Here is a 14,480-nt window from a genome sequence, read left to right as displayed (position 1 = left end):
ATGTGATACTTGAAAAACCGTTGTTCTCACAACACAAGATCATATTTGTGATATTTGTTGATCTCCTATGTCAGCGCCACAACAGACTAAGCCATCGTTATCGAGCTCCTCCAAAGCGACTAGCTACCTATTCATACTCCCGGTACCAACACCCTTCTCCCGAGCTCATGGTGTACTTCTCCCATTCACCCATGTTCTTGGTCCATCCGACCAATCCGAGGAGGAGACAATGGTGGTTGAGGCCATTACTCCCTTGAAGGTCCTAAACGTTGCTCTTCTCGCAATCTCGCCGCCGGAGGGCTTCCCCATCTCGAACACTAGATATGGACGGGATAGCACATGAAATAACGATATTCGTGAACCATGAGTAATCATAGTATTGTAGGAAAGCTATTGGAGCAACTGAAAAAATATTCTTTATAATTTTTTCCTAGTCATGAAGTAACAAATAATAAATCATCACACTTACAGAATAAAAGGAAATCTTACATGTAGTAGAACATAACCAACTGAAGGAAATGTTATAAATAATAAAGTGTGCATTTAAATAATTTTGGCATCCTTGTCACCGAGTTTCGGGTTGACATAAACCAGTCCCTTTGTTGCCTTCATTTTTATGATTTTTTCTTCACCATGTGTGGATGTCTGGTCTATCAATTGTAACTCTTCATTATATATATGCATTACAATAAATAACAGATCAGTGATGTTGGACCGATGGCGTCGATGCCAACTAAGGCAACATGAATGGAATCCTTATGTGTATCAAGTAGAAGAAACAACCTAGGGGTTGGGCATAATTCCAACTTGGGATTGCAACTAATGACGTCGGCGACTAAAGCTTGTGCAATTTAGCCATCGACTTTTTGCTTCCACTGTTTTATTGTGTCGACACACCTGACTAGCACCACCCATATGCGATAGTAATATATGGATTATTTCATTTTTCACGTAAAAAAGGTCGGCAATACCAGTCATTTGTGTGTGGTGTGCGTGAGGCCATGCAAAATTGTTCCCCATAAATAACGGTTGGTAGGACATCATGCATGCCAATGACAATGCTTCTAAAACCTCATAAAGTCGTGTAGAATATGTTGGACCATTTACAAACACCACTTGATATTCTAATCAAATTCAAATAAAAGTCTATGTACTACTTGGAAAAATGAAGATACAATTTGTCTAGAAGTCACACACAAATCACCTTTACCAATCATCATGCACTCGACCTAAACTGGGCACACACATAACATGGGTCGCCATTCGCCCCTACAAGTCCAAAACTCACCCTGCCAACAAATAGGGTCCTACTATCCCGCTCTAGGCTCCAAGTTTCGTCTCGCTGCCGCGCTCCACCGTTGAGTCAAGAGGTGACAAATCAGGTTAAAAACAATATACACACACAAATCGTGTATGGTGATTCAGTCATGTTTTTCATAATTACTCGTACACTACTTCTTGTCATTTCATGTGAAGAGTGCAATTCACTGATACAATTTTTAATATCATTTGAGAGAATCATAGAATAATTATAATGACAACGAGGAGAATCATAGAATAATTTTAATGACATCGGCAACAATTGTATAATAATATGATTTTGTTGGGATAATTTATAGGAAAATAAGTAATTGGAGATTAATTATTTCCAATGGAGATCAAGACATAACAAGCACGAGGTAGTCGTCAGTTGTTCTAGTATAGAATCGCCATGATGATCATATAGGAGCCATGAATGAAGTGGTTGGTCAGTTAAGAAGTGGATAGCCGCCGACGCCATGATCACCACGCATACTCATACATGTATGCTGCCTTTATTAGATTGCGAGAGGAGTGTGACATACGTTGTCGATGGAACTGATCTAGACATGTGCATGGACCCCCCCCCCCCCCCCCCCCCGGGTTAGTTTACCGAAGAAGCGGTAATCCAATGTCACACATACAACGTCGACCTATTCACGGGGCTAGCGGGTGCTTCACGAGAGCCACAGCGGGATGTGCATCGGAGCCAGAGTAGGTCGGGTCATGGAGAGACCATGTGGCGGCCGAGAGGTTCTGGAGGGTGGTGAGGGAGGTCCACCAGAGTCGAAGGCTACCGGGCCACAGATAGTTCAGTGGGCGGCACAGAGCTTCAAGAGCACGATATAGTAGAAGGATTGGCGGGATGACCTTGTGGGCAAGCTTGTCGGTGTTGGGGCATTGCTGAGTCAGGGCTGGTGAGATGAGATGCACGGGCGGCAAATTTTGGTGAAGGGAAGAAAAAGTGGTAACCCATTGATGAGTGCATGCGACTTTCATCTCGCACAACTCCTAAGTGATAAAAAAGAAGTCGTATTCTCTCTTTTTTTTATTACCTTTCTCGCGTATGTATAAGGCCGAATCCATTCTTTTTCAAAAAAGCACTACTAATCCTTAACTTTTCGAGGAATCCTTCATCGGTGGTTGTGAATGGCTGACTTTTTCAATCATTTTGACCTTGGTTCTGTAGGAGCAAGTCAGAAAGGCTGAGAAATAGAAGCATCTGATTTGATTCGTTCCCAATAGCCATGAGATAGTCATCTTAGGGCGATCCTTTTGTCAACGGATGCTCCTATTACACTTGTAATCTCTGAAGGATGAGAACCTACTATGTAGCATCTACATCGATAATTCAAGCATTGTATATGTTATTAGTCCGATTCTTTGCAGGAACTACCTTGCAAAATGGATCTGTTCATCATAAAGAGATCCGTTGTTCCTTACCCTGCTTCACCTTAATTGTTATTTAAACAACAGGATCACAGTAAACTTTTGGTAAATGTTATATCTGGGTCGGAGTGGAGATAGCATTTCTCTTCTGCATGTCTATGGATTTCTGTAAAACCCAAACACCTCAGAGATAGATATAGAGGTGGGAATTTGTCAAGCGAACCGCACTCCTTCATAGACGTCAGGAGTCCATTGACGAAAAGGGATTAAGGAAAGCTTGAACCCAAGTCCTACAATGATGGATATAAGCACAATTGAAATTCCGGGGAGTTATACATTTTTGTATTGATAAGACCGCTCACAATTTCATAGTAGCCTCATTAGACCATAGATCTTTTTTGGTATATCCATACAATAGGTAGGAATATAAACTGAAACATTTTGGAGCTACAAAGATAGTTATTAAATCATTAGCACCACATAAAAAACATTCTCCCTGGAGTGGTTGTTAATACGAATAACAGAAACTCTGCTATAGCCATTTCTGTATATTCAATGTACTATGATAGAGGAATGCATAAAGTTGAACATAATAAATTGAAATTAAAGATTTCATTGAAATAGTTTGTTTGGAAATTTCCCGAAAAGCTAGTTATAGGTTCTTCTCTCAATCGGAACAACATGGTCATTATGCTTATTACTAAACTTGTTGAAGAGATGACATAGAACTAAGGTATATATCTTTTTTATCAGAGGTTGAATCAATCATCTCTGGGAAAAATTAGGCAAAAAGTTGGGACACATTCTTTTTTTTTTTGAAGTTAGTTGGGACACATTCTGGGAAAATGAAAATAGTGGAAATCGCTACTTGGTTCTATGAATTTTCGTGGTAATGCGGCCCAGTCGGCCCATTGTCTACCCATCTGTTTGATCCATTTAATATGATCAGGTGAAAGGGGGGGGCAAGACCTAGATCCCATCGTTGTTTCATTCCAATTCTCCGCCGCCGCCGCCGCCGCCGCCGTCGCAGTAGCCGCGCTCGTTTCGATTCGTCGAGTCCTCCCCTGCTGCAGGTATTGCTGCTCCCAAAATTCAATCTTTCCTGTTCGATTTTTCTCCTTCTCTCTAGAGATCTTGTTACAACCTCGTATCAGAAAGAATCTTTGCTGTGAGAGGGCAGGTAAATGAGGGCGGCGCGGCAGTTGGTGAACGTGGTGATGCGCACAGGCACCACCTACTCGGTGAGCCGCATCAAGCCCGAGAAGAAGCTCTTCTACGCATCCGTAGAGGAAGCGCGAACCGCGGCGCCGCCCATGAAGAAGATTCCGGCCATGTCGAGGATGCCCAAGCCCAATCTCAGGCTCGAGGCGTACCGCCTGGACGACATGCGGCTCGATTTCCTGCCCCTGTACGGTCGCGGCGGCGACAGCAGCAGCAGCAGCGAGATCCTCTCCGTGGACTCGGCAGGCCACACCATCCTCTGCGACGCGAGCTCTGGCTGCGTCCAGCCTGCCCCCAGCCTCGGCGAGCCCAAGGGGGACAGCCCCATCTCGTTCACCATCGCTCGCGTCGGCGCCCCCGCCCCCGCCGCCGTGGCTCTGTACGTCATGGACAGGTTCCCCACCGGCCGCAGCTCGTGCAGCTTCGAGTCCCTCGCCTACGGCGAGAACAACTGCTGGGAGTGGAGCCGGCTCCCGCCGCCGCCCTATGTCAACGACCCGGCCTACGACTGCACCGCTATCCACTCCTACACGCTGCTCAATGCAGGCTCCACCATCTGCATATCCTCCTCCGGGCGCAGCCCCATCGGGACCTACTGCTTCGACACGGCTAGCCGCAAGTGGAGTAAGGCTGGCCGCTGGGCGCTGCCCTTCTACGGCCGGGCCGAGCATGTCCCTGAGCTTGGCAACCTCTGGTTCGGCATGGCTGACAGCAGCCCCAACAACCTGTGCGCGTCGGACCTCTCCAGCCTCGACGCCGGGGCTCCCAGGATGCTACGTGAGTGGCAAGTCCTCGACCCGCCTCAGGGCTGGGTGCAAATAAGGGGCTGCCTGCTCTACCTGGGAGCCGGCAGGTTTTGCATCAACAAAGTTTTTGACATTGGGGACGAGGGCAGGACCAAGAGTGACAATCAGGCTGCTGTCATGACCGGTGTGGAGGTGGTGCATGATGAAACAGACCAACTACAGATGATCAAACACAAGTCCTGTGTCAGCTATGCAGGCATCCAGTTTATCCTTTAGATCAATATTAGTGGCTCCTACCATATGAGCTGTTTTCTTCTTTGTCTAACCATGTTCTTAGACTGCAGCAGTTCACAGCAGCATGTCATGTATACTAATTGTGCTCAGTTCCTTCTTATATGTATTATACAGTTTGCTGTTCCAACTTCATATGACTGTAATCTTTAACTTTTACATGCCAACCCCTAAATTCATGCCTGCCCATGCGACCTAGAGAGACTAGTGGAGCCTGAAGGCCCATTGTCAGCAATGTTGGCAGGATATTAGCAGCTTCTACAGGCATGCTGCTTTCTTCTCGTCAGAAAGCCGGGCATGCCATCCTTGACCACTCTTTCCTTTACGATTTTGTGGCAACGGTGCATCAACAGGAGTGGGGTTTGCAGCCCCACTTGTGTTATCACCTGTGCACAATAGCCAACCATGTTAGACATGTGAGCATTCGAGGGACGCTACGTAGTACAGGAGTAAAATGAAAAACATGTGTGTCGAATTACCATTTGTTGATATGTTTTGTTACATAAAGGGGTAGGGTCAACAGACCCTAGCAAAGAAGATGATGGTGGTTCATTGACATTAACACCCCGAGCTGCTGCAGCTTTCTTTTGATGTCGGGATGCGCCAGCTTTCTTCTCATCTGACATTCGGGCATGTTTGTTAGGTCTTTAAATGGGAACGTTCCTCCATCGTTAAAAGCCTGTTATTTTGCTTGCTGTGGTATATGCAAGGTAGATAGTCCAACACACACTAATAACATGATAGCATGGATTAGCTCAATATAGAGGATAGGAAAATAAATACAGCACAAGTGTCAATATGAAATTAGAGATAAACAAATACCTTTATGTTTGGAAATTCTGTTGTGTGAATATCAGCGCTATTTTGAAGAGTCCCTCTAGCAGCTGGCAGCTTTATCAATGTTCAACTGTAAGTAACACAATGAACTTCCTGGAACAGGCGTGTTAACAATGATAGTATGGCTGACTTACTCTAAAGTTAAGGAGCTGAAGGCTAGGTTTATTTGTTCTCAAATCAACCATGTTTTGAGGGTAAGTATCTCTCATATTTTCATCACTTTCTTTTCTTGTCCAAGTTTACCATGCATCTGCCAGCTTTAGGTTCTGATGTATGAATGCTTGGCAGCACGTTACATTTTTTTCCCTGATAAAGGCACCACCATATTACATACTTTTAATGTTGGTACAGATGCCTACAGTGTTCCGTAACAACTGTTTTATTCAATGGCATGAGAAGCAGCACAGCAAAGACGCTTGTTTAGGCATACTTGTACTGTTTGCATAAAAGCCTAGAGTTTATCGTAACAAATATTTTTTTTTCAATGGCATGAGAAGCAGCACACCAAGACCCTTGGTTGTGCAATTCGCCATTAATCTCTTTCTTGTCTCAAGTTAATGCCAGTTGCTACTTCTACTTCACATATTATTTTTTGATGGCGCAGAGCTAGTTTGAGTGACCTAGCAGCGCTAACGATGGAGCACTTCCATATTAGGATTCGAAGTATGGATGGCTATTCTTGATATGTTTGTTTCTGTCTGTCACTATGGTGCACTACTTGTCGTTTGCTGACATTCAGAAATGTTGATTTATCTTTATAGGCATCGATCTGTAGGCCTCAAGCAGAAACTGAAAGCAGAATCAAGGTGGGGCGCTGAGTGTGAAGGCGTGAGGAGCTCGATATGGATGTTTTTTTTTTCCTTTGGAGCTTTTTGTTTAGATGGATTGGGTGGGTAAGTTGGGTTGTGCAGGATTTGAATCGTGTAAATAGATGGGCAGATCTCAGATGACTTTGTTTCCAGTCCAATTGAAGCGGGAATTCCAGCTCATCGGATCAGCTGCTGTTACTCTGCACAAGTTGTTCTAGTGAAGTAATTGTAATAATACAGGCCCTACATCATAGAGTACGTGTGTAAGTTGCTGAAATTATCGAATTTGGTATTGATGAACGCCTTCCTGTAGTTGGAGCAGTAGGAAAAATCCACAAGTTCGAATAAGAGAGGTGGTGTTCTGGAAAAAAGAACTGAGTATGCAAATTGGGAGTCAGATGAGAAATGAAAGTCAAGAGTGTTTGGACGTATGGTGTGCTTTTCAGTTTTTGAATTTTCCAGGTAGCTGGTATGCGTTTTGAGTCAATTTTGGGATTGTGTATTTTCCGAACTCATTGTATGTACTCCACAACCGAGGAACCGAGTATCCATTGTAGGTTCTACTTACTTTTCATTGGCTTCGGAATAATAGAGTAATTCGGAATAGCAGCCAAAATCTTGGGAAAATCTAAGTTAATATCCATTGTCAACATTGACTGAAGACGAGGAACTGGTAGCTGGTATTTTTAGTCTTATTCGGTCTGACAAGCAACCGAGGAACTGAAGACGAGGTTCCCCACACATGTTGAGGGATGCAGGCCAGGCATAACAAATGTGCCAACATAATTAGCTAAGATGATTTTTTTTTAAAACAGTTACAAGTGTGAAGCAGATATTTGGACTCCTTTGTTGGAGAATTCAACTTTTTTGGAGCAGATATTTCTAATATATATATGACGAACTTAAATTAGCAGAGCAAAGAGGACCATCTTCACAGTTTGCAAGAAATCTGTAGAGAAGTAGAGGCACAACTAATAAATATACAAAGGAGCCTGATGACTCAAGTCAAGTGCATATAGATAGAGACAAGCTTAAATAGTATACACAGAGTCTTGGTGCAGGCAGGCCCAGGCCGGGATTAATATTTTGCTCACTACATACAAAATGTGTAATTAGCTGCTAAAACTAAGATAAATATTTTAAAACAAGTTAGATTTGTGACAGCAAACAAACGGTACCAGGCAGGGGGAAATTTACATTACAACCAAAATCAAATCGCATTCGCATTCACACAAGTGCTGCTGTCCAAGAAACTAGCCAACACACACATAGCACTCGTCCAGATATTGTTTGCTCCCATGCTACTCCCTCATCTACCTCCGGGAGTAGTTACTTAGCATGAACATTGTTCATTTGCTCTAGTCTAGAGGATACACTGGATCTCATCCCTGGTAAACTTGTAGAGCTTGGACTTGTGCTTGACCATGACGAGTTTGGATGGCTCCCCTTGGCGCACCACCTCCAAGCCAGAGATGACACCCATCCCCTTGCGGTCATCATCGCCGTGGCAGAATTCAAAGATTTTGGCGACGCAGAACCTGCCGCCGCCCAGGTACACCATGCTGCAGTCCATCATCTCCCAGTCGTCCGGCAGGCTAAGGTGGTCTCCCCAGCTGTAGGCCAGCCGCGGAGCCTCGGCCTCGGGGCATAGGCCGCCGCAGAGGGGGTAGAGGTCCATGGCGCAAAGGTCGTAGGGCCAGGCGCGGGCGATGCCAAACCAGAGGTTGTCGAGCTCAGCAACACGGTGGGCACGGCCTGCGAACGGCAGCCTCCAGCCTCCAGCCTCGAACCAGGTGTTGGTGAAGGTGTGGAAGCAGTGGGTGCCGTCGGCGGAGGAGACGACGAGGATGGGGTCGCCGCCGCCGTCCTTGTCGACGAGCGCGTGGCAGCCGTTGGCGGAGGCGGGCGGAGGCGGGAGGCGGTGCCACCGCCAGCCTTTCCTGCCGTTGGAGGGGTCGCTGTACATGAGGGCCTCGAAGCTGTAGTAGTCGTAGCGCCGAGGGCACCTGGGCATGACGTACAGGACGTCGGCCCGCCGCGGGTCCAGAGGCTCCCTGTCGAGGATGGAGAAGGAGATGGGGTTGGGCCCCTTGGGACCCCTGAGGGAGGGCAGCGGATGGAGGAGGCCGGCGTCGGCGTCGGCGTCGGCGTCGTATAGGACGGTGCGGCCCTGGGCGTCGACGCAGAGGATCTTGCGCTCGTAGAAAGGGAGGAAATCCAGCCTCTCCACCAGAACCGCCGAGCGTACGAGGCTCAGGCTGGGCGCGGCGGGCATCCTGGAGATGGTCTCCATCTCCCCCGTCCCCGTGCTGGATGCTTCCCGCGCCTCCTTGGTTGATGGGAAGAAGAGCTGCTCCTCGGGCTTGATGCGGCTCACCGAATAGTGGCTGCTGCCCATGCCGTACCTCCGCATCACCACGTTCACCAACTGCCGTGCCTTCATCTTCTTCTCCGGCTCCGGCTCCGCCTCCGGATCCGGACCAACTAGACAAAAAGGACGCAAAATCAATCTACAAACAACAAATCCATCAATCTGCAAGAATCGACCGGGAAAGATTAAGCAATACCTGCAACGGGACTCGACGAATCGAAGCAGGCGCGGCGGCGGCGGCGGCGGCGGCGAGATTGGGGGATGGAACGAGGAAAGCCACGCCTTTCTTCTCGTCTGTAACTCTGTATATGGATGATGATAATTAACCATGGGCCGACTGGGCCATATTACCAAGCATCAGCCCACGCAAAGCCTTGTCTTCCCTGGTCCCTGGACGGACTCCCTCTTTTGGGTTTCTTTTGCGAAACAAGTATACAAATCACCCCAAAATCCAATCCAATCTTTCTTTGGCAACTCAAAATCGGGACAAATCACACCCTCAAATTACTAAAACCGGGCAGTGGTTTCAATCAAATCTTGAGCGGTTTTTGTCTCGGCGGCGGCGTTTACGGCGTTTACGGCGGCGGCGTGACGAGGCTGGGCCCGATGGTGGTGGCGGTGCAGGACGAGGACTGCTTCCGGTGGCAGAACGACCCGGCGGTGCTCTGCTACGGCTGCGAGTCGTGCAGGGCCGGCGTGATGGAGCAGCTGCGCTGCCAGTGGCACAACGTCACCATCGTCAACGTCGTGCTGCTGCTGCTCATCGCCGTCTGCTCCTGCGGCTGCTGCGCCTTCCGCAACGCCGTCTGCTCCTACGTGCGCCAGCCAGAGGCCCGCGCCGATGATGGGGATGGAGGCGAGGTGGGGATTTTCTCCGCGTGAGAGACAAAGGGGAATAGAGGACAGAGGAGAAGCAAGGGGGCAACTGGCTAATGGGCCCCATTCAAAGTTTTTTTCCTTGTTAGCATCTAATCGGCATCAGGGGAGACAAAAACAGCTCAAGATTTGATTGAAACCACTGCCCGGTTTTAGTAATTTGAGGGTGTGATTTGTCCCGGTTTTGAGTTCAAGGGGGTATGTATCCCAAATAGGGCTGGAAAAAAAGCTCGAAGCTCGCGAGCTAAACAAGTAGCTCGTGACTCGGCTCGAATCGATTCGAACTCGAAGAATAACAAGTCGAGCCGAGCTTTAGTTTAAGATCGTTTACAAACCAAGTTAAACAAGCCAATCTCACGAGTACTCGTGTAACTCGTTAGACTTGATACAATAGATCAGCCAATCCCAATACAAAGAAAGATCGGCCACTAAACAACCTAGGTCCCAAGCGCACAACCCAAGGTCTACCCGTTGAAGGCCTAGCCTCCTAAAAGACTCATGCGTTACAAGGAAATTACAATTGTTTAGTGATATATATGTTTAATATATACATAATCATTTTTATTATATTTGAGGGCTTTATGTTTATATATTTAACGAGCTTAACAAGCTAAACGAGCCAGCTCGCGAGTTATACGAGTCGAGCCAATCTTGGGTTTGAGCTCGTTATAGTAACGAGTCGAGTCGAGCTAGCTCGTTAACGAAACGAGCTCTAGCGAGTTGAGCCGAGCTGGCTCGACTCGGCTCGAATTCCAGCCCTAATCCCAAAGATTGGATTTTGGGGTGATTTGTATACTTCTTTCTTCTTTTGCGAGTAGTGTATATAGGAGGAGTGCATGGGAGTGCAGCGGTTTATGGTGCCATTCTTCTAGAAATTTTACACCACTCTAGTTTATCTATTACGCCATCCGTCTCAAAATACACAATAAATGTCTTAATTTTAATCCAACTTTGAGACCGATGTAGTACTTGTTCTTTTAGTTATGCGTATGGAATCTCGAATATTGAGGCTCACAATTTAGCGAAACATGCTCTTACACTAGGAACCGGCCGTCATGTATGGATGCGCCATCCTGGTGATCTTACGTTCGTCCCTATAAACATTATCAGAATTTAATAAAGAGTTTCACGAGATTGCATCAAAAAAAGCTTACATGTTTTAAACCCATTCAGTCAGTTAGTCTGAACAACAGGGAAAAAATTGTTTAGTCAGATGTGCACCCCTACACTACTAGGAAAATGGCTAGCAGTAGCGTGGGGTAAATGGCTAGCAGTAGCACGGGAACCAGCTGAACCGTTGCAAAAGTTTGTCATTTCGAAGCACCTCGTGATGATCAGGTATGATAGACTCTTCGTTCACATACAACGGATGTAATCATGTTTTACACATGCGTAATAGTTGGGTTAAACTTGACGAGCCTAGAATATACAGACATGGCCTCAGAATACGGAGGACCGAAAGGTCGAACATGAGTCATATAGTAGATATGATCAATATGGAGATGTTCACCATTGATGACCACCCCATCTGAAATGGTGATCGGATATGGGTTAGTTGATTTGGATCATGTAACACTTACACAACTTAAGGGATGTTGATTTAAGTGGCAGTTCACTAGTATTTTGATTAACTAAACCAATTATCATGAACTTAATCTAAATCTCTTTAAAAATTTATGTTGTAGATCAATGGCTCACACTGTAGCTAGTCTGAATTTTAATGCGTTCCTAGAAAAAGAAAAGGTTAAAAGACTATGCAGACTGGGTCGGTAATATGAGGACTATCCTCACTGCTGCACAAAAGGCTTATGTTTTTGATGCACCGCTAGGTGAGCCACTCGCTCCCGCAAATCTACACACTATGAACGTCTGGCAGACAAGAAATGATGACTACACAATAGTTCAATACGCCATGCTTTACGGCTTAGAACCGGGGCTCCAAAGACGTTTTGAGCACCATGAAGCATATGAGATGTTGTAGATAAGAAGGCTGGTGTCGGTGTGAAAACCAGCAGACCTCGGGGTAGGAGGTCCCGAGATGTCGATCTCGGACAGATGGTAATAGGAACAGAGAGACGATGTTTTACCCAGTTTTGGTCCCTCTTGATGGAGGTAAAACCCTATGTCCTACTCTTGTTTATATTAATGGAGATGTATCGAGTACATAGTTGATCTACCTCGGGATCGTAAGATGTGGTCTAACTCTAGGGCTAGGTGAATGATATTGCGTTAATGTCCCCTCTACGGGCTAAACCCCACGGCTTATATACATGCATGTAGGGTATCTAGGGTCACAAGGTCGGCATCTAGGCACAAGGCGACATGAGTTATCTTCGAGTATACGACAAGTCTTTGATGGATGTAGTATCGATCACGCCTCCTGCGTACGGCCTCCAGAGTCCTTCTTGCGTATGACTGAGGGCCTATCGGTCCAATCCAAGGAGCATGGGCCGACTAGGTTAGCACCCCCTAATCCAGGACACTGTCAGTAGCCTCTGAACTGGTTTTCTATGCCAAGGACGGTACTCTTGATGAAGACTACCTCGGAACCGAAGTTCTTGGCTCGACAGAGAGCTCCCTCACTACATGATTCCCGGACCCGCAGGGTCACACACTTAACGTTCGTTGACGCTAGAGTAGTATCGGGATATTTGATGATTGGTAACCGAATATTGTTCGAAGTCCCGGATGAGATCCCGGACGTCATGAGGAGTCTCAGAATGGTCGAGAGGTAAAGATTTATATATGAGAAGTCATATTTTGGGTTCCGAAAAAAGGTGCAGTTTTTTCGGTATTGTACCATGAAGCTTCTAGAAGGTCCTAGAGGATTCCGGAGGGGTATAGAAGTCCACAAGTGGGTCCACCATGACCCGAGGGATGGCATGGGCTGAAGGGAGGTGCCCTGGCCTTATTGGGCTAGGCGCACCAAGTCCTCAAAAGCCCATGTGGCTAGGGAAGGAAAAAAAAGGGGGGATTCCTAGTAGGAATAGGATTGGACTTGGAGTCCAAGTCCTCTCCCCCTTGGCTGCGCCCTAGGGCTTGGAGGGGTTGTTTCCCGCGCCTCTCCACCTATACATAGAGGGGAGGGGGCGCCCCAAGAGGACACGACAAATATGGCGGAAGAGCTGGCCGGAGATCAAGTGCTCCGGTGAGCTGGATTTGGACGCGCTCTGCCGACCTGAAGATGCAATCAATGCGACATGACAACACGGGGGAAGGAGAGGCCACAGGGAAGTGGACAAGGGAAATCACGGGGGCACAGTGCTTCGGCGGATCTTGCCGGGGCGCGGCGAGGAAGTGGCTGAGGGGGAGAGGGGTCCGGAGGGGGGGTGTTTGATGGAGAAGGTGTTCGACACGCAGGGACAAGAGGAGGCTGGCCGGAGTTGTCGGCCGAGGCGAGGCACGGCGCAGAGCACCATTAATGCAGGCCACATGCACGGTCACCACGTGCATTGCGTTATATGGTGCGTTCAATAATCCATGAGTTGATATGTCATGTCTTGGATGGCAGTGGAGTCAAGAATGGACTGATTTGAGATGACTTAGATGATGAACATCATGTGTTTGTGGTGTACTGGGGAAGATTAGCTTGGTGAAAATATGTGATTTTTTGTGTCTAGAAATACTTTAGAAAGGTCCATCACCCTGTGATGGTTTACAACAAAATGATAAGGGGAAATAATACTTGCTTCACAAAAGTCCAATCTGGACAAATTGCTTTGATAGTTATCTGAGAATAAATGGCTTAAGGTAATGAGCTCATTTTTGGTGGATAGCAATCATTTACCAAGATAAACCCCCGGTAAATTTTGAGGGTAAATGGGAAGCCTTTAGGATACTTCCTTCACAAGGTTTAAGTCTGTACAGAAACTTTGGCAAATATTTGTGGAGGATTGGCTGGATGGATAGGGCTGGATTTTGGTTTTCATGAGAGATCTGTCAATGTTAATCACTGTGCAAAATTAGCTCAAATGGATCAAGGGTTCAAGCACTTCCTTCAAAAATTGGGAATGGATGCTATGCTCAGAATTTCAACTATGGATCTTGATATATTGATCAAAATGATGAAGGTTGGTCCACGAGAAGCTCCACAAATTAATTCAAAAATTTTAAAGCAACTAAAAAGGTAGCTCCTTTAGAAATAGACAGTAGTGAAATATTGATTCTATAAAGGAAAATCAAGATAGACACAAGGAATATATCCACAAGTTTCCAAAAAAATTGTAGATGGATAGATATTTTCCTGGAATTAATTCCTTCACAGCCAGGAAAAGGAATTAATTTGAAATGAGAAATATTGCATATGACTTCAATATTTTTGCATATCCAGGGTTTATAGATGCAGGAGAGTCTCTGGGAGAATTTTTGGAGGCAGTGGATCAAAGGAAGTTAGGGCTCCTTTATAACTCTCGAAGTTAGGGTTTTCTTCCCGATACTTCGGAAAGCACGGTTTTGGCGGCAAACCCTAAGAATACATTTTTTGGTGGCAAGGATGGAATGAGAAGAATCTATGATTTGAAGGAAAGGCATTGCCATGTAACCATCTTCCTACGCCCAAGATCAAGAGAAAATACAACAAAACCGAAAGAAAAAGACAGGAGTCCAATCTTGCGAAGGAAAGATCAAGGTGTTACATAAGGG

The 14,480-nt window shown here is 46.3% G+C and overlaps 2 protein-coding genes across 3 annotated transcripts; one reads left to right on the top strand and one right to left on the bottom strand.

Annotated features, from left to right (window-relative positions):
* Positions 1-3,622: 3,622 nt before the first annotated feature.
* Positions 3,623-5,081, top strand: LOC123090775 (uncharacterized). Of its 2 annotated transcripts, none has more exons than XM_044512113.1 (2): positions 3,623-3,761; positions 3,869-5,081. In XM_044512113.1, exon 2 carries the CDS (start codon positions 3,873-3,875, stop codon positions 4,929-4,931), a length of 1,059 nt encoding a protein of 352 aa, XP_044368048.1. In that variant the 5' UTR covers positions 3,623-3,761; positions 3,869-3,872; the 3' UTR covers positions 4,932-5,081. The 2 variants fall into 2 exon arrangements, with proteins under 2 accessions (XP_044368048.1, XP_044368049.1); XM_044512114.1 differs by having other exon boundaries at positions 3,667-3,761; positions 3,843-5,081.
* Positions 5,082-7,772: 2,691 nt separating this feature from the next.
* On the bottom strand, positions 7,773-9,295 carry LOC123090774 (uncharacterized). Its single transcript, XM_044512112.1, has 2 exons — positions 9,160-9,295; positions 7,773-9,076 (listed from the first exon to the last, which is right to left on the bottom strand). The coding sequence occupies exon 2, from the start codon at positions 9,033-9,035 to the stop codon at positions 7,956-7,958; it is 1,080 nt and encodes a 359-aa protein (XP_044368047.1). The 5' UTR covers positions 9,036-9,076; positions 9,160-9,295; the 3' UTR covers positions 7,773-7,955.
* Positions 9,296-14,480: the final 5,185 nt, after the last annotated feature.

Source organism: Triticum aestivum, chromosome 4B (genome assembly GCF_018294505.1).
Source record: "Triticum aestivum cultivar Chinese Spring chromosome 4B, IWGSC CS RefSeq v2.1, whole genome shotgun sequence".
Lineage (NCBI taxonomy): Eukaryota > Viridiplantae > Streptophyta > Magnoliopsida > Poales > Poaceae > Triticum > Triticum aestivum.
The sequence above is the reverse complement of the archived record's forward strand: the minus strand, read 5'-3'. Positions and strand labels throughout refer to the sequence as shown.

Coding starts and splice junctions, on each gene's coding strand:
- LOC123090775 (XM_044512113.1), top strand. CDS start 3,873: ATGAGGGCGGCGCGGCAGTTGGTGAACGTGGTGATGCGCACAGGCACC.
- LOC123090774 (XM_044512112.1), bottom strand. CDS start 9,035: ATGAAGGCACGGCAGTTGGTGAACGTGGTGATGCGGAGGTACGGCATG.